This window comes from Nycticebus coucang, chromosome 5 (assembly GCF_027406575.1).
Source record: "Nycticebus coucang isolate mNycCou1 chromosome 5, mNycCou1.pri, whole genome shotgun sequence".
Taxonomy (NCBI): domain Eukaryota; kingdom Metazoa; phylum Chordata; class Mammalia; order Primates; family Lorisidae; genus Nycticebus; species Nycticebus coucang.
Genome location: NC_069784.1, coordinates 23,778,553 through 23,798,596, shown reverse-complemented (window position 1 = coordinate 23,798,596; position 20,044 = coordinate 23,778,553). Strand labels below are relative to the sequence as shown.

Here is a 20,044-nt window from a genome sequence, read left to right as displayed (position 1 = left end):
ATGGAATATATTTTGTTGTCTACAACTTTATTTAAATTTCACACATCTATGTTTTATATACGAAGACACTAAAGCTCAAGGAAGTTAAATAACTTACCCAAGGTGACATAACTTGCTACCTGGATATTTGACAAATTCCCCCAAAATATGGGCCCTCAGTTGTAAAATTATTCTAACTATGTGATCTTAAGAATTCTTCCAGCTCTTAATAACCTGTGCTTCTGTGCTAGCTAACATTCATGTCTAAGACTTCCTCTCTGATGTAATATTTTTTAGCTACAAAGGCCCTATTATGATCCACATATTAATAGCCAGCAGGGGTTTTTTTGTTTTTGAGACAGAGCCTCAAGCTGTCACCCTGTGTAGAGTGCTGTGGCATCACAGCTCACAGCAACCTCCAACTCCTGGGCTCAAGCGATTCTTCTGCCTCCGCCTCCCATGTAGCTGGTATTACAGGCACCCGCCACAACACCCGACTATTTTTCAGTTGTAGCCATCATTGTTGTTTGGCAGGCCCAGGCTGGATTTGAACCCACCAGCTCAGGTGTATGTGGCTGGCGCCTTAGCCGCTTGAGCCACAGGCGCTGAGCCTAGCTAGCAGTTTTTAAAAATAAAGGGTGATAGAAGAGAAACTTCCTTTTAAAATAGTGTCAAACTTAGGCTGAGACAAGTAGATTGCTAAGCTCATGAGTTCAAGACCAGCCTGAGCAAAAGCAAGACCCCATCTCTACTAAAAATAGAAAAACTGAACCAAAAGGATCTCTTGAGCCCAAGAGTTTGAGGTTGGTGGGAGCTGTGACATCACTGTACTCTACTGAGGGCGACAAAGTGAGACTCTGTCTCAAAAAAAAATACATTAGGGCCAGGCATAATGACTCACACGTGTAATCCTAGCACTCTGGGAAGCTGAGACAGATGGATTGCCTGAGCCCAGGAGTTCAAGATCAGCCTGAGCAAGAGTGAGACCCTAGGGCAGCGCCTGTGGCTCAGTGGGCAGGGCACCAGCCCCATATACCAAGGGTGGCGGGTTCAAACCTGGCCCCAGTCGAACTGCAACAACAACAAAAAGAAAAAATAGCCAGGTGTCGGGCGGCACCTGTGGCTCAGTGAGTAGGGCGCCGGCCCCATATGCCGAGGGTGGCAGGTTCAAACCCAGCCCCGGCCAAATTGCAACAAAAAAATAGCCGGGCGTTGTGGCAGGCGCCTGTAGTCCCAGCTGCTCGGGAGGCTGAGGCAAGAGAATCGCGTAAGCCCAAGAGTTAGAGGTTGCTGTGAGCTGTGTGATGCCACGGCACTCTACCTGAGGGTGGTATGTGAGACTCTGTCTCTACAAAAAAAAAAAATAGCCGGGCGTTGTGGCGGGCGCCTGTAGTCCCAGCTACTCGGGAGGCTGAGGTAAGGGAATCACCTAAGCCCAGGAGTTGGAGGTTGCTGTGAGCTGTGTGATGCCACAGCACTCTACTGAGGGTGATAAAGTGAAACTCTGTCTCTACAAAAAAAAGTGAGACCCTGTCTCTAAAAAAACAATAGCCAGGCGTTGTGACAGGCACCTGTAGTGGTGCAAAATGAAACTGTCTCAAAAAGTAAAAAATCCATTGGTATATTAGGTTTATAATGCATATTTAAGAGATTTGTAGCAATAGTCACTTCAAAAATAATTTGCATTCTATCCATTATTCAAGTACAGCAGATAATTCTATCAGTATATTTTCATGAGGTTTTTGGGTAATTTTTTTTTTTTGAGACAGAGCCTCAAGTTGTTGCCCTGGGTAGAGTACTGTGGCATCACAGCTCACAGCAACCTCCGACTCCTGGGATCAAGCCATTCTCTTGCCTCCGCCTCCCAAGTAGCTGGGACTACAGGCGCCCACCACAACACCCGGCTATTTTTTGGTTGCAGGTGTCGTCATTGTTTGGCGGGCCCGCGCTGGATTCGAACCTGCCAGCTCAGGTGTATGTGGCTGGTGCCTTAGCCTCTTAAGCTACAGGCGCCGAGCCAGGGTAATTATTTTTGAGCATTTTTCCCATATGGCTAGGTAACGCTTATCATTTTTCTATGCACTTATGTTGCTATAAATAACCTCAACTCCCTGCAATGCCACAGCAAAAACATTTTCATTTAGAAATAGTCTTAGTGCATTTTCTTTATAAGTCAGCTCCTTTTGTTTTAAAAAAAAAAAATTCTGTGATCAAAATAGCTAGCTGTCATTTATCTCTAAAGCATTTTCTACAGGTTTTGTTTTTAGCTTTCTTTGGAATTGAAGAGGAAAATGGGAAAACAATTTTGGGTTAACACCTGTCTGAAAAATTATAAAATTAGAAATGACCATATGGTTTGCCTGATTTGCAAAATAGGGTCTCACCATTCCAAACAGATTTTTAGGCTATTCTTAAAACTGCTTCAGCTATCAACATTTTACTATCAAACTGAAAAGGGTAGTTAGCCGCTGATGTTCACTCTCAGAAGAAGTGCTATCATAACCTGTCTGTTCTCCGAGAGACTGTATACGGTCAGTTTAAGGCTGTAGTTCTCATTCCTTGGACCCACACACCTGAAGGTCCCTCTTAGCTTCCTCTGTGTTTTAATTATTCTAGGTTAGACCCAAAGAATTCAACCTTGGTATCTCTTAAGTTACCTGAATTTAATGAAGGTCATACCTTGGGGGTACTTTGAAATATGACTGGCTCTTTTGCCTCTTATAATCACTTCAAAATAAATTTCCTAGATGTATTCCTGAAATTTCTCACTTTTAGTGTCCTGAGGTGGTCACTCCCTAACTCTTTTCAGTGACCCAGAGGTCTAGGTTTACTTGGCCTTTTGGAAAGCAGTGTAACAATATGTATCATAAACCTTTTAAAACTACATACACTTGGACCTCGAAATTCATTTGCCGAAATATCTTGTGAAGAAATAATTAAAAACTCAGGCCTACCCCAGGTGACCTCAGCAAGATGGATACCTACCAGCCCCTGTGCTCCCTCCTTCATAAAGATGGCCAGAACAACAAATAAACTACATTGTCATGAAAGCAGCTGAGGAAGGGCACCAGACTGCATCAGAGGAGGAACAGAAACCTGGGTGAGCACAGAAATTTGGGATGGCCATGTAGAGAACAGAAGGAAACACCAGGCCTTCACCATCCTGTCCCCCAGCCAGGATCAGCTGGGAACCACAAGGAACTTCATCCTTCAGCGAGAAGGTAAACGAGGATCCCCAACAACCCCAGTGACACCTTGGCCACCTACAGACCTCACCATTGGGTTTCCTGCAGTCCTCACGGGCACTCAGCCCAGCTGAGGGGCGCTGCCAGGAGTCTGCATAGCTGGGCTCCCCCTACCACTCCTGAGAAGGAGCCAACACTGTGCCCTGCCCTGTGGCCCACATGGCTGTTGAGTTATGTCATCTTGGAGCTGGAACTACAGCTGGAGTGTCTTGCTCAGGGGGCGAGTAGTCACAGCTTTTATCCCTGAGGCCAAGCCACTGAACCACCCCAGTCCAGTGGCCCAACACCCCCAATCCTAACCTTGAGCAGCCTTTACCCCCTTCCCTGTGGGGCTAAACAGAGATGGAGCCACTCGGCCTGTCCCCTCTCACACACCTTGGGCTGGAGCTGAGGCAGTACCCCGTCTCTTGAGAAAACAGCATGTAGACTGCTCGGGCCTCCCCAGTGCCCAAGTTGCAGCAGCACCCTGCATCCCAGGGAGACAGTGCCAGGGCTGCCAAGAACATTGGCAGTCTGAGTAAAAGGGGCACACCCCCTCCTGGGGACTCGGTACCTGGGCTGAGCCAAGGGGCAGTGCATACCAAACAAACCAGTGGTTGAGCTGAAACATCCCACCCTATAGCCTCCTCTGGTGCCCCCCCGGACTAGTCCCCTAGACTCGGAACTTCTGAGACACTCCTCTGCTTAGGGAGTGGAGTCATTGCTTTGCTGTTCCCATCCTTCCAGGATCCAAAAGATAGCTGTGTTCGACCATTCTGGGCTACTTGCTGCCACCACATCTGGTGTCACAGAGTCTGAACCACAAAAGACCCTCGAATAAACCAAAGCAACCCTGAGCAAAAAGAATAAAGCTAGAGGCGTCACATTTCCAGACTTCAAAATATATACTGTTAATACAAAGTTACGGTAACCAAAACAAAATAACACTAGCAGAAAAACAGACGCATGAACCATTGAACCAGAATAGAGAACCCAGAAATAAATCCATTTACTTATTGCCTGCTGAGTTTTGACAAGACACCAAGAACATTCAATGGGGAAGGGGCAGTCTCTTCAATAAGTGGTGCTAGGAAAACAATATCCATATGGAGAAAAATGAAACTAGACCCCTATTTCAAAAATCAACTCAAAATGGATTACAGACTTAAATGTAAGACCTGAAACTGTGAGACTACTAGAAGAAAACTGGGGAAATGATTCAGGACATTGGTCTGGGTAAAGGTTTATAAAGAAGACCCCCAAAGCACAGGCAACAAAACCAAAAATAGATGAGTGGAATTTTACCAAACTAAAAAGCTAGGACTCAGCAAAGGAAGCCATCAACAAAGTAAAGAAACAGCCTGCAGAATGGGAGAAAACATTTTCAAACCATTCATCCAACAAGAGATTAATGCCTATAATGAAGAGAACAAGGAACAGTCCAGTTGAAAAATGGGCAAGTGAGATTGGGCACAACAGGTTCGTGGAAAAAAAAAAAGATTAACATCAATAATTATCAGGAAAATGCAAGTCAAAACCACAGTGTTGTATCATTTTACTCTAATCAAAATGGCTGTCATCAAAAAGACAAAAAATAGGGTGGCACCTGTAGCTCAAGGAGTAGGGCACTGGCCCCATATACAGGAAGTGGTGGATTCAAAGTGGGATTTTCACCCAGCCTAGGTGAAAAAAAAAAACTGCAAAGAAAAAAAAAAGACATAAAATAACGGGGCACAGTGACTCATGCCTGTAATCCTAGCACCCTGGCAGGCTGAGGTGGGTAGATTGCTTGAGCTCACAGGTTCGAGACCAGCCTGAGCAAGAGCGAGACCTCTGTCTCTTTAAAAAAAAAAAAAAAAAAAAATAGCCAAGCACTGTGGCAGGTGCCTGTAGTTCCAGCTACTTGGGAGGCTGAGGCAAGAGAATCACTTGAGCCCAAGAGTTTGAGGTTGCTGTGAACTCAGTGATGCCACGGCACTCTACCAAGGGCAACAAAGTGAGATTCTGTCTCAAAAAAAAAAAAAAAAAAGAGACAAAAAATGGATGCTGTAATGGATGTAGAGCAACGGTTCTCAACCTGTGGGTCGAGACCCCCTTTTAACAATGAAAATACATTGCAGGACTAGGAAGGTTGATATAGAAAGCTATACTGATGCAGAGAAAGGGGAACTCGTACCTACTGGCGATGTAAGTCAGTACAGCATTATGGAAAACAACGTGGAGGTTTTTCAAGAAACTAAAAATAGGACCACAAAAAGATCCACAGTCTCACTACTGGGTATATATCTGAAGGAAAGCAAATCAGTATGTGGAGGAGATGTCTGCACTCCCGTGTTTACTGCAGCACTAGTGACAACAGCCCAGATACAGAATCAACTTATGTGTCCATCAGCAGATGAATGGATAGGAAGATGTGGTGTGTATACACAATGAAATATACTCTTTAGCCATAAAAAAGAATGAAATTCTGTCATTCACAGCAACATGGATTTGCTTGGAAGATACTACGTTAAGTGAAATAAACCAGGCACAGAAAGATAAATACTGCATGATCTCAGTAATACGTGGAACCTAAAAAAGTTGATCTTGTAGAAGCAGAAAGTAGAACAGCGGCTACTAGAGGTGGGGAGGTTAGGGGGAATAGGAGGATGGACAAAGGTTGGTTAATAGATACAAAAAAGTACAGCTAGATGAAGGAATAAGTCCTGCTGTTCTGTGGCACTATAGAGTGACAATAATTAACAATTTATATTTTCAAATAGCTATAAAATAGGATTTTGAATGTTTCCACTACAAAGAAATGATAAATATTTAAGGTAATGTGGGGAAAAGAATAGTGTTCTGGCTCGGCACCTGTAGCTCAGTGGTTAGAGTGCTGGCCACATGCACCGGGGCTGAACCCAGCCCGGGCCTACTAAACAACAATGACAACAACAAAAATAGCCTGGCCTTGTGGTGGGTGCCTTGTGAAGGAAGCTGAGGCAAGAGAATCACTTAAGCCCATGAGTTTGGGTTGCTGTGAGCTGTGACGCACTCTGTCTCCAAAAAAAAAATAAAAAAAATAGTGTTCTATACTAGATTGTATTAAAAAATACTTATAGGATGCCACACCATCTCCCAGCTTTTCTCTCTCTCTCCTTCTAAAATATAAAATAAACTTATACTTTTATATCCTAGAAAAAAAATTTTTTTTTGCCAAATTTTTATGTGTGTAATATAGTAAGCAGCAGAGTAAAACAGGTACAGGCTCTGAAGCCAGGTTGCCTCAGTTCAAACCCTGGTCCTCCTAAGGACTAGCATGGCCTTGGTTAACCTCTGTTTCCGAGTTTTTCTGTCTGTAAAATGAGTCTACTCATATTGTTCTTGTTAGGGGATAACAGCAATCTCCTCCAGTTCATTACCACCAATGCTGCATAACAAATCTCCCCAAAACTTAGTGACACATAATGAGCATTTATTTCTTACACTCCTATAGGTCAGCTAGAGTTCAGCTGTTCTAGATTGGGCTTGGCTGCAGGTCATTAATTTGGTGCAGGTGGGCTATAGTGTCACTTACTCTTTTGGGATCAATAAACTTCCAGGGACCTGCTCTATTGCTGGCAGTGTCTGAGGTAGAATAGGGCACTCACTCCCGGCCCCAACCAATTTTTCCTTCAGTAGACATGGGGTCTCATTATTGCTCAGGCTGGTCTTGAACTCCTGAGCTCAAGGGATCCTCCCACCTTGGCCTCCAAGAATGCTAGAATTACAGGTGTGAGCACTCCATCTTGAGATTTTTTTAAAAAATTGATCTAACCATGTCAGATTGTATAAAATAAAAATCAGCACATTGTACCCCACATATGCATGAATGTATTCATGATCTATGTGTATTAGACTTAATAAAACATTTTTAAAAATTGATATTTAAATGAATACATAATATTTTCCAGTACAGGTATGCTATAATTTATTCAACCCTATCTCAATTGTTAGACATTTTTATTATTTCCAATATTGTGCCATTAAACAGTAATAGCAAATCGCAATATCCATGAACTATTATTATTTGCGCTACTCTGCACCAGGAACTGCTATGGATACTTTCTACATATTAATTTATTTAATCCTCATAAAAATTCCATGTAATCCCAGCACTTTGGGACGCTGTTTGAGACCAGCCTGAGCTGGACCAAGACCCCCATCTCTAAAAATAGCCAGGCCTTGTGGTGGGTGCCTGTAGTCCCAGCTACTTGGGAAGCTGAGGCAAAAGAATCACTCTTGCCCAAGAGTTAGAGGTTACTGTGAGCTATGATGCCTGGGCACTCTACTGAGTGTGACAAAGTGAGACTCTGTCTCAAAAGAAAAAAGAAACATTGGTTGGGTGTTGTGGCCTGTGCCTTGTAGTCCCAGCTACATGGGAGGCTGAGGCAGGAGAGGAGTTTGAGGTTGCTGTGAGATAGACTGACACGTTGACACTGTAGCCTGGGCAACACAGTAGGACTTTGGCCAAAAAAAATCTCAAGACTACTTAATGGCATAGGTACATGTTTATGTTAAGTGTTATGTCCAGTGATTCCAACTTCATTTTTCTTAAAAGATAATGTATTTTATATATGCACACACACAGAAAACAACTAAGAAAAGAATTTATCAAACTAGGTTTTTAATATCTTTTTTAATATAATTATTATCTATATTTTCTTCACTGGCCATGTATTGTTATCTGGTATTAAAATACGTTGATTAAAGAAAAAAAAGAATCTGGGTCTGCTGAGAACTCTTCTAGCTGTAGTGTAGTTATTTTATATGCCACTTACATTTTAATTGCTTAACAAATTAAGGGCTTACCTTCAGGGATGGCTAATTAGAACAGATTAAAGGACACTTTCCAAACTGTTGTTCTTTTATGTTAAAGAAAAATTCTATTCTAGGGCTCCTGGAAATTTATGTCAGTGTACCAAGCAGTGGGAATAGCAGCTCCTCACTAACTCATAGGCAGTAGGAACAGTAGCAGCTCCTTGGACATTACCTGAGCAGCCACAGGCCTTTTAGGATGCTAATGTACTGAGGTGAACAATCTCCTCCACCCTTTCCTTGGCCACCCCAGTATTTGGACATACACATCTGCTTTTCTTATGTATCAAAGGGAGATTAGGTTTCAATATTTCATCACCCCGTGTCTGGAAGTGATTTCAATGTTGAGAAGGCCAGGGGTGGTGACTCATGCCTGTAATCCCAGCAATCTGAGATTGCTGAGGCGGATGATCACCTGGCTCAGGAGTTCGAGAGCAGCCTGAGCCAGAGCGAGACCTCATCTCTAATAATAGCTGGGCGTTGTGGCAGATGCCTGTCATCCCAGCTACTTGAGAAGCTGAGGCAAGAGAATCACTTGAGCCCAAGAGTTTGAGGTTGCTATGAGCTATGATGCCCTGGCACTCTAACCAGGGCAACAAAGTGAGATTTTTGTCTCCAAAAAAAAAGACTGAGAAAGGAAACCTTCAGAACCCCACAGCCTCCTTCATCAATTTCACAGAATATTGGCAATTAGAATTAACTTATTTTTAAAAACACTTTATAATAATCAAGTTTTACTATTAATGGATTCTAAATTATAATCAGTTAGCTTCTGTATACTTCAAAAGCTTAGGCTATGTTGAAAGTTGGTATATTAATTAGGTTATACAACCCTAGAAGCAACTATAAATAAATTTTATACTAAAATATGCTTTAGAATCAGAAGTATAAAAGGACCATGCATTTTAACCTTTAAGTTTAGGTAAAACACAGCTAAACTTTATTTTTAGTAACTGAATCATTGATGAATTTAAGTGCCAGTTAGAATTCCTGTCAACATTTTTCATGTATCCTCTCTTCCTATGGAGCCAAGTAAAATTTTCATGTGGCTATTGTATGCTTTAGTGAGGTCTAGAGCCATGGTATGTTAGGCCTATTAAGAGAGGAAAATGAACACCTGGTTTGCCCAATCTGGTGCCAGAATCTTTTTTTTTTTCTTTTGGAGAAACAAAGGATCTTACTCTGTCACCCAGGCTAGAGTGCTGTGGTGTCATCATACCTCACAGCAGCCTCAAACTCTTGGGATCAAGTGACCCTCCTACCTCAGCCTCCTAAGTAGCTGTGATTACAGGCATGTGCCAGCAAGCCTGGCTATATATATATATATATATATATATATATATTTTTTTTTTTTTTTAGTAGAGATAGGTCTTGTTCTTGCTCTGAGCAAGAACTCCTGAGCTCAAGGGATCCTTCCTCCTCAGCCTCCCAGAGTTTTGGGATTATGGGCATGAGCCACCATGCCTGGCCAAGAAAGGCCAGAATCTTAAATAAGGTAATATGATCCTACTATAACCACATCTCAGGGAGTCTATAGCTTGGGTCTTTGTGTACATAAGCAAAAGATTTATTAATAACTATTAAGCATATGGTATAGAATGAGAATTACATTCGGTTAACTTCAGCATATATATACACAACTACAGATACTATTAATGGATTCTAATAGCAAATTCAAGTTCTTTGCCAAAGCAAAAGGAAGATCCCTTAATCAGACTGGACAAGAAAATTGTCTGTTCTGGCTGGGATGGCCACATTGCTTTTCTCTTTACTCCTAAACCCTACTTTGCTGTTCCACCTCTGCAGTGACAGCTAGTATCCACAGATGACCTTTCAGTGAACCATGCCTCCTGGTAGTCATGCCCTTATATAGTCCTATCTGTGTTCTGGGCTGGCCCTGTGCAACCAAAAGAATGCTGCAGAAATAATGCAGTTTCCACCTTGCTGTCTAGGGACACTTGCTCTGTGGAAAGTCCCCTGTCATGTAAGAAGTGTGACTGCCTTGACACCACTGTGCTCTGAAGAAGTCCCGCTAGCCACAGAAGCTGTTCTAGCCACCCAGCCGAGGGGGTGGATGTGTGAATGAAGAGGCCGTCTGCACATCCAACCCAGCCAGTCCTTCAGAGGACTCCAGTTCTTAGACATTCATTTCTAGTCATGAATGTCTTGGAAACTTAGAGAACTGCCTAGCTGAGTCCATTCATCTCTCAAAACCTTGAGAGAAATACGTTGTTGTTTTAAGACTCTTCTTTTTTTTTTTTTTTTGTAGAGACAGTCTCACTTTATGGCCCTCGGTAGAGTGCCGTGGCATCACACAGCTCACAGCAACCTCCGACTCCTGGGCTTAAGCGATTCTCTTGCCTCAGCCTCCCGAGTAGCTGGGACTACAGGCGCCTGCCACAACACCCAGCTATTTTTTGGTTGCAGTTCAGCCAGGGCTGGGTTTGAACCCACCACCCTCGTATATGGGGCCGGCGCCTTACGGACTGAGCCACAGGCGCCGCCCTGTTTTAAGGCTCTTAAACTCCATTGTTACACAGCAGTAGAAAATCAGAACCTTTCCCTTCTGCACTGGTGTGGTGAAGAACTCTGTGATTAAGTTTTTCATCTACAGTTGCAAATGCTAATATTACTTTTATGTGATTGATAATAGAGGCTACAAATTCTTCCCATACGCTCTGTAAAATGTCTACTTGTTCATTAAAAGCCCTTTGTATGCCTTCTTTTATAGCCCGGCAGATGGCTTTTATCTGTTTTCTTGTCCTTGAAGCTCTCTCTAACTTGTGCCTGGCCCATGCCCACTAAACCAGTAGCAAAGAGAAGGATTATAGAGTCTTCTGCTTTTGCTGGGGAAAGCTACTCACTTCCTCACTGTCTAAGAACTAGAACTACATCCACCCAGGACACGTCTATGACACTTCCCATGTAAAGCTTTTATTTATTTTTTTCTCACTTTGTTGCCCTCAGTAGAGTGCTGTGTGTCATAGCTCACAGCAACCTCAAACTCTTGGGCTCAAGTGATTCTCTTGCCTCAGCCTTCCCAGTAGCTGGGACTACAGGCACTCGCCACAATGCCTGGCTATTTTTAGAGACAGGGGTCTCACTCTTGCTCAGGCTGGTCTTGAACCCATGAACTCAGGCAGTCCACCCACCTCAGCCTGCCAGAGTGCTAGGATTATAGGTATGAGCCACTGTGCCCAGCCTAATGTAAAGCTTTTATTTATTTATTTATTTTATTTTATTTTATTTGAGACAGAGTCTCACTTTATCACCCTTGGTGGAGTGCTGTGGCTTCACAGCTCACAGCAACCTCCAACTCCTGGGCTTAGGTGATTCTCTTGCCTCAGCCTCCCAGGTAGCTGGGACTACAGGCACCCGCCACAGCACCCGGCTATTTTGTTGTTGTTGTTGTTGTTGTTGCAGTTTGGCCAGGGCCAGGTTTGAACCACCCTCAGTATATGGGGCCAGCGCCCTACCCACTGAGCCACAGTCGCCGCCCCATGTAAAGCTTTTAGATTTCCTCCTGGCACAGCTGACTTAGAGCCAAAACTGTTTAATCGTTTTTAAGCCTAATGTCACATCAGCATGTGGTTGAACTATATATTTTCATAGTTTGTTCCAAACCTTCTAAGACCATGATTTTTAGGAGCATTACGGGGAATATATGGGATACACAGAGTGTCTAGTGGGGTGCTTGGCAAAGAATGCAACTCCGTATTATGTTTTGTTTTTGACAGAGCTTGAAGATAAATACATTTCTTTTATATAATTTTTAATTTTTATTTTGGTTACATATAAAACTAAAAAGATTTCCTAGTGATAAATCCATGGAATATTAATCTACAGTAAAGAAAATGAACATGGTGACACATGCCAATAGTCCTCGCTACTCAGGAGACTGAGATAGAAGGGTCGCCTGAGCCCAGAAGTTTGAGGTTGCCGTGAACTATTGCACTGTACTCTGGCTCAGGCAACAAAGTGAGGCTCTTCAAAAAAAAAAAAGAAGAAGAAAAGAGAAAAGGAACAAATTAGCTGTATGCATTGTGTGGATAAATCTCACAATATAATGCTGAGATAAGGACACGGGTCAAAATAGAATATAGTACATTATGTGTGCTTCTATTTACATAAAATTCAAGAGCAATCGACCATCAAACTCTACATTTTAGGGATACATCATCCGTGGTTAAACCACTTAGAAAAGGACATACCTGATTATGATAGAACTCAGAAACATGTTAATCCTTTATTGGGCAGGAGAAGATGGGGGTCAGTGAAAACACTACAGAAAATATTCTGTATTTTAACCCAAGTGGTAGTTACATAGGTATCTGATTTATAATTACAATCCAAACTATATTTACATGTATATATTTTAAACAATTCTGTGTAAATGATACATTTCACAGTAAAATTCTTTTAAAGCAATCAAGAGATTTCTAGATCCTAGGCTCAGCGCCTGTGACTCAAGCCGCTAAGGCGCCAGCCACATACACCTGAGCTGGTGGATTTAAATCCAGACAGGGCCCGCCAAACAATAATGATGGCTGCAACAAAAAAATAGCCAGGCGTTGTGGCGGGTGCCTGCAATCCCAGCTACTTGGAAGGTGGAGGCAGGAGAATGGCTTGAGCCCAGGAGTTGGAGGTTGCTGTGAGCTGTGATGCCACAGCACTCTACCCAGGGCAACAACTTGAGACCTGTCTCAAAAAAAAAAAAAAAAAAAAAAAGATTTCTAGATCCTAGAGATAAATTTTAAAATACATACATTAAATACATATATACAAATATAAATTTTTTCTGATTGAAAAGAATATTTATGTAATAAAGAAGAAAAATAAAAATCATCCATAATCCTACCACTCTTTTTTTTTTGAGACAGAGTCTCACTTTGTCACCCCTGTAGAGTGCTATGGCCTCATAGCTCAAAACAACCTCAAACTCTTGGCTTTAAGCAATTCTGTTGCCTCAGCCTCCCAAGTAGCTGGGACTACAGGCACTCACCACAATGCCCAGCTATTTTTAGAGATGGAGTCTCACTCTAGCTCAGGCTGATAATTGAACTTGTGAACTCAAGCCATCCGCCCACAGAGTGTTGGGATTACAGGTGTGAGCCAACACACCTGGCCAAGGTGTATTTAGATCTTAATGGTTTTCTAATAGACCTCCAAAGGCAGTGAGACATCCTTTAATGAGGATATAGGATCTGTTCAAATAAAGTTTAATTAATGCATTATGATGTGTAGGAAAATATTTACCCGATTAGATGGTTTCTTCATAGTTATTTTTTATACAGTTGGCATGTTTTTCAAAAGCATTATTATTTTAAACATCTAGAATTTATTTAAAGAAAATGATAAAAGCTGTGTTTAGGGATATGATTAATATGAGCAAATAATTTTAATTTTTTTTTTTTTTTTTACCAAGATCCCTCCAAAATAGCTATAAAGGACAGCTGGCCACAGTGTTATCACTGTAAGAATAAGAAAAAAATACAGTTTGAAAGATTTGTTGCAGAATAACTGGCAATTAAAAAAACTGAATAAGAAGAACAAATGCATGTTTCTAAGCTTTTTCTGTGAAATGATAGAATAATTATATTGGAGCTTTTCCAAGTGGATAGATAACCTTATCAATTTGTTGTATTTTATGAGTGTTCAAGTCCACTAAATATGTTAATCAAAATATTTGTAGGCAAAAGTAAAGATATGATAGATGTTTTTCTCCTACTTCTCAGAATTAGGTACATCTGTTTATGGAGTATTGAGGGGTACAGTAAATGGGACTTTGTGGTTTATTATGTTTATGAAAGATGTTAATATGAAAAACAGGTAAGTGGGCGGCACCTGTGGCTCAGTGGGTAGGGTGCTGACCCCATGTACCGAGGGTGGTGGGTTCAAACCTGGCCCGGGCCAAACTGCAACAATAAAATAGCTATGTGTTGTGGCGGGCACCTGTAGCCCCAGCTACTCAGGAGGCTGAGGCAAGAGAATTGCCTAAGAAAGAAAAAAAAGAAAAATAGATAAGTAATAGAAATAGTTTTAAATCGCTAAATTTTGGTGTTGTCTCTTTCTCCTATTTTGATAATGTAAAATTATACATACGAGATTAAAGATTTTTAGATTTGTTTTGAAATAAGTTATCACAGTGAGATCAAGCAATATAAAACAGGAGGAAATTTATTGCTATTCTTTAGAGTTGAATGGGTTGAAAAAGATTTTGTCATAATATGTAAATTTCCTTTCTCTTGTGATTTTTTTTTTTTTTTTTTGGCAGTTTTTGGCCGGGGCTGGGTTTGAACCCACCACCTCCGGCATATGGGGCTGGCGCCCTACTCCTTTGAGCCACAGGCACCGCCCTCTCTTGTGATTTTTTAAAAAAATTTACAATGAAAGATTGATAACCATTTACTTTAGGTCATAAAGAACTGCTTGTAACTCTTTATTTCCAGGCAGGTGTTACTATATTTTTTAAAGTAGTAAGAGTTTATGCATAAAGGCCAATTTAAAATAAAATGATAATGTCATACAAATTTGATTCTTACAACAACATACAAGTAAGTTTTACTTCATTTTATTGCATAGCCATAATACAGAATTTCTCCACACTGGACCATTGATATTTTGGGCCTCATGGTGCTTTGCAGTTAAGGAGCTATACTGAGCATTGCGGGATGTTTAGGGGCATGTTTGGCTGCTACTCAACAAGATTCCAATAGCAATCTCCAGTGATGAAACCAAAAATGTCTCCAGACTTTGCCAGCTGTCTCTTAGGGGACTCTAGTTGAGAGTCACTGCCATGGTGCATTTACTCAAATTCTCACCATGCTTTTCAGAGGCATAATTTAAAATAAAGTAACATTACCATTAATAGCCAAGCCCCAAATCTGCAGATTACAAAAACTGTGACACAGTAATTTGCGATAATTCGGCATAAATAAAAAGGTCAGGCTACATTTCTTAATCAAAGATTAAATCGTCTAGGTAATTGGTACAGAACAGACCACTAGAAACATGTTATTGAGAGGGAATAAAATTAGTTAATAGCTACAGATGTAATTTACAGCTGTTTCTTCAGTTATCATTTTAAAACCTAAGGCTGCAGGATCTGCAGATGGGAAAGGACACGTGAAGGTCTTTGGCTATTTTGTGCTACTCCCGAATGACAGCAGTTTTCCTTCTGTGGCCTGGTGGAACACAAATGTGTCTCACTCCTCTTGTCATGATGTCTACAAGAGGTGAAGCCCTGTGCCCTGCCAGGACACATTAATCTAACTTCCTCTCCAAAATTTTTGGCATTCCTTATCACGACAAGCAGCCATCAGGCAAACTCGTTCACAGGATGCTCTTTGGTTTAAACACATGCCAGGAGAAGCAGAAAAATGTAGCTCGTGGAGAGAAAGAGAAAAGCAACATATTTAATTATCACCACAGAACTATTATCACACCTAAAAAATTAAAATAATCCTTTACTATCAAGTATTCTATCATTTTTCAAGTTTTCAGTTCTCATAAATGTCATTGTTAAAAGTTTTTATGGGGGGTGGTGCCTGTGGCTCAAGGAGTAGGGCGCCGGTTCCATATGCCGGAGGTGGCGGGTTCAAACCTAGCCCCGGCCAAAAACCACACACGCACACACAAAAAGTTTTTATGGGAATCAAGACTCAAAAATAACCACACAATGTGACTATTTGATATGTTTTATAATTTTTTTTAAATCTTTAAGTTACCCCTTCTTCCTCCCTCCTCCTTGTAGTTTATTTGTTGAAAAAATTGGTTGTTTGTACAGCCTGGAGTTTGCTGATCGTATTCGCATAGTGTCACTTGTGTTCCTCTGTCTCCTGTATTTCCTGTAAACTGGCTTGACCAGATATAGATTCGGTATTCTTTTTGGCAAGTTCAAAAAGAAGGTAATAGCCACTCACGGCATTGTTGGTCTGTTGCTCAGTGACTTGCAAATTGATTTAACTAACATTTGTGGAGTATTTACAGTGTGCCCCGCTATGTGCTGATGTTCTGCAGGCCTTTAGATCTTTTCATCTTATTTAGCCTCACAATACTATAATAGGTACATGTGGTCTGTTTCATAACCAGACCTCTCATTAGGGCCAAGCAGTCTAAATATGTCTCAGACAAATCCTTTGGTATATACTCCATTGTCATTTATGTGATTTCATTTGGAGTTCTATCTGCATCTTCTTTTTACTGAGTTTGTTTAGAACTATACAAAAATACTTTGCATTAAAGGCAGTTTTTAATTTTAATAATAAAACCCTAGGACCTATTATTTAACTGCAAATTCATTGCGCTCAAGTTTTTTGGTGTGGGGATTCACCATCTGTTAACCTCCCAGAGATATCTAACCCACACACAGGGCCGAGAGAATGCAGGATTTCCTGAGCCTCTTTCTTCCTCTGCGCTCATTGTCTCCTGCAGGTGCACTCAGGTCTCTTTCATCTCTCTCTGCTTTCTTTGCATGCTCACAGTGCTCACAATATCCCACTGTTTCCCAGTGTGAGAAACTGGCTCGTGATTGTAAAAGCAAAACTAGCTTTTCATTGTTTGTTTACATATCTTTAATTTATTCTGCTCAATTCTCTTCATAGCCCTCAATTCAACTGTTTATAAAATCAGACCATTGGAGCTCCAGACTCGAAAAATAAATGTCAGATTATCTTGACCAGCTGTCACTTTTGAAGATTAAACTGTTTAATATGTGGTTGATGGAGAAAAGGCCAACCAGCCCAAGTTGCAATTATATCCCAGAGCACTGGAGGCAAAACAATGCAACGAGGGTTATTTTGTGTGGTTTTATAAGTTGCAAAGAGTGATTTCTTCTTAATATATCTTAACCCTTTCTCTACAGTCATTTCTCCTTTAACAGTTGTAACATTCTCCTCAGTTTCCAGAATGTCTATTAGCTGAAACATTTGGTTGGTTGAATAGATGGAACATAAGGCCCAGGTGAATACAATAGGGAAATGGAAAAGACTGTGGAGTTTACTTTTCGATTCTAGTTGACACTATGAGACATTAGACAAATAGCCAGATTCTTTGTTCTTATTTCTTTAAAACAAAAGTATTTTTATTATGATTATTTATAAAGATTATTCATTTAAGATTCGTATGTGAAAGTCTTTTGTAAACTCTGAATAAATGGGAATTGTGTCTCTCTACCTGATCTTTCATGGTGCCCAGGATAGCATGGCATGTGTGTTTGTGTTTAAAAAGTAGCTTTTGATGATGGTGGTTTGAAAGGTTATACATCTTAAAGGATATTTTGTTCTCCTTTTCCTTGGCAGGACCAAGGAGCTTCCTTTTCTAAGACCAGTGCTGTTTGGACTCAGTGAAAGTACACTTTGTTCTAGAATTGACATATGAAAGCCTAGAATATATATTAAGTTATTCCAAGAAGGGGGGAAAATCATGTTCTAGGATAGTGAATGCTGACTTGGTGTTGAATGAATGATTGTTGTGCTCTTTTCCTCACAGGCTCGCTTCTCCTATGTGCGGATGAAATATCTTTTCTTTTCCTGGTTGGCAGTTTTTGTTGGAAGCTGGATTATATATGTGCAATATTCTGCCTATACAGAATTATGCAGAGGAAAGGACTGTAAGAAAATAATAGTAAGTATTTTTAATTTCCTAGTCTACTAAAAAGTCTTGTAATAACATGCTATATTTACTACTTATGTATTTACTAATAAGTATTTTCAACCCAGCCCCGGCCAAAAAAAAAAAAATATTTTCAAAAATAAAAGTTAATTTTGTCACTAAAATTGTGCTGAACTTCTTAGCTTTTTGATATGACCAAGTAGTATTTTGAAAATACTACCATTTTGAAAATTCCAGTATTCAGAATTTAAAGTAAATAATATAGTTAAGTTAGTATGGGAGCATCCTCATTATAAAAAAGGGTTTTTGTTTAGTTTAGTTTACTCTAATGAGATTGGTTTTTAATGTTTAGAGTATAACAGTATTATTTATAGGCAACCTTTTTAGAAAGCATCTTTTAAATAAATGAAGTAATTCTTAAATTAAATCAATAAAGTATATACATTTATTGATTATTGAATTTTTATCCTAATGATTGGATATATCTCAGGAAAACCACCATATCACTCTGAAATTTCTAGTAGTGATTATTGTTTCCATAGCACTATTATTTTAAATGTTTAAGGATTTCAAGTAAACTTAACTCCTTGTTTTCTGCCAGTACCTTTAATATAAATAATTTTAAAACACTTCATCTCAGAAGTACATTTTTAATGATAATCATTTAGAGGATTCCCAATTAAGGGTTTGACAATTATTATTATTTTTGAGAGTACAAAGAATTAGTTTTGTTGATTACATTTGTTAGGTAAAATCCCTCATAATTGTGTCCTGTCCCCAAGAGGTGTGCTATACACCATGACCCCATCTCCTTCCCTCCTCCCCTCTCCCTCATTCCCTTATCCCCCTATCTTGTATTAGATCATCCCTGCCTTCATATTAGAATTGAGTACATTGGATTCTTGCTTCTTGTCCATTCTTATGATGCTTTACTTAGAAGAATGTATTCCGGGTAGTGCCTGTGGCTCAGTGAGTGGGGTGCTGGCCCCATATACCAAGGGTAGCGGGTTCAAACCCAGCCCCGGCCAAAACTGCAACAACAAAAAAATAAAAAAAATAAAAAGAATGTATTCCAACTCTATCCAGGTTAATACAAAAGATGTAAAGTCTCCATCTTTTTTAATGGCTGAATAGTAGTCCATGGTTCATGTATACCACAGCTGGTTAATCCATTCCTGGGTTGGTGGACATTTAGGATGTTTCCACATTTTCTCAATTGTAAATTGAGCTGCAATAAACAGTCTAGTGCAAATGTCCTTCTGATAAAAGGATTTTGTTTCTTCTGGGTAGATACTTAGTAATAGGATTGCAGGATCAAATGGGAAGTCTAATTTGGGTTCTTCGAAGATTATTTATACTTCCTTCCAAAAAGCTTGTATTAGTTTGCAGTCCCACCGGCAGTGTAAAAGTGTTCCCTTCTCTCCATATCCATGCCAGCATCTGCAGCTTTGAGACTTTGTGATGTGGGCTGTTCTCATTGGGGTTAGGTGATATCTCAGGGTGGTTTTGATTTGCATTTCTCTGATGATTAGAGATGATGAGCATTTATTCATATGCTTGTTAGATATTTGTTTGTCTTCCTTTGAGAAGGTTCTATTCATGTTTCTTGCCTAGTAATATATGGGATTGTTCTTTTTTTTTTTTATTGCAGTTTTTGGCCCTGGGGCCAGGTTTGATTAATTTGAGTTCTTTATAGATCCTACTTATCAAGCCTTTGTCTGATTCATAATATGCAAATATCTTTTCCCATTCTGAAGGTCATCTGTTTGCTTTGGTTTTCGTCTCCTTAGCTATACAGAAGCTTTTCGGTTAATTAAGTCCCATTTATTTATTTTTTTGTTGTTGCAGTTGCAATGGAAGTTTTCATAAAAATCTTTCCCCAGCCCAATATCTTCAAGCATTTTCCCCACACTTTCTTCAAGTCCTCCTACATCTTTTCTTTTTTTGGAGACAGAATCTCACTTTGTCGCCCTGGGTAGAGTGCCATGACCTCATAGTTCACAGCAACCTCAAACTCCTGGGCTCAAATGGCACTATAGGTACCCACCACAACACCCAGCTATTTTTAGAGACAGGGACTTGCTCTTACTCAGGCTGGTCTTAAACTCATGAGCAACAATCCACCGGCCTGGGCCTCCCAGAGTGTTAGGATTACAGTTGTGAGCCACCTCACCTGGCAATACTAAGTATTCTATCAGTCAGAATTTAAAAGCCATTATTCCCAGGAGTGTTACAATGCCTTAACTAAGGAAGAGAGAAATTACTAATATTAGAAGCAAGGGAATGAATTAGTAAAGAAGAATCTCAAATTAAGGTTCAAAGATGTCCATTACAATTGACCATTCCAGATCCTTGAGGAATTTTAATAAGAAGAACTTCTAGAGCCAATTCAT

At 40.3% G+C, this 20,044-nt stretch overlaps 1 protein-coding gene across 1 annotated transcript in view; it reads left to right on the top strand.

The window, feature by feature from the left end:
- DIPK1A (divergent protein kinase domain 1A) overlaps positions 1-20,044 on the top strand; it is a 107,754-nt gene that overhangs the window by 60,220 nt on the left and 27,490 nt on the right. Inside the window, exon 2 of the mRNA XM_053591497.1 lies at positions 17,529-17,663. Within this exon, the coding sequence (XP_053447472.1) occupies positions 17,529-17,663 (135 nt within the window). The remainder of the gene's footprint in view (positions 1-17,528; positions 17,664-20,044) is intronic.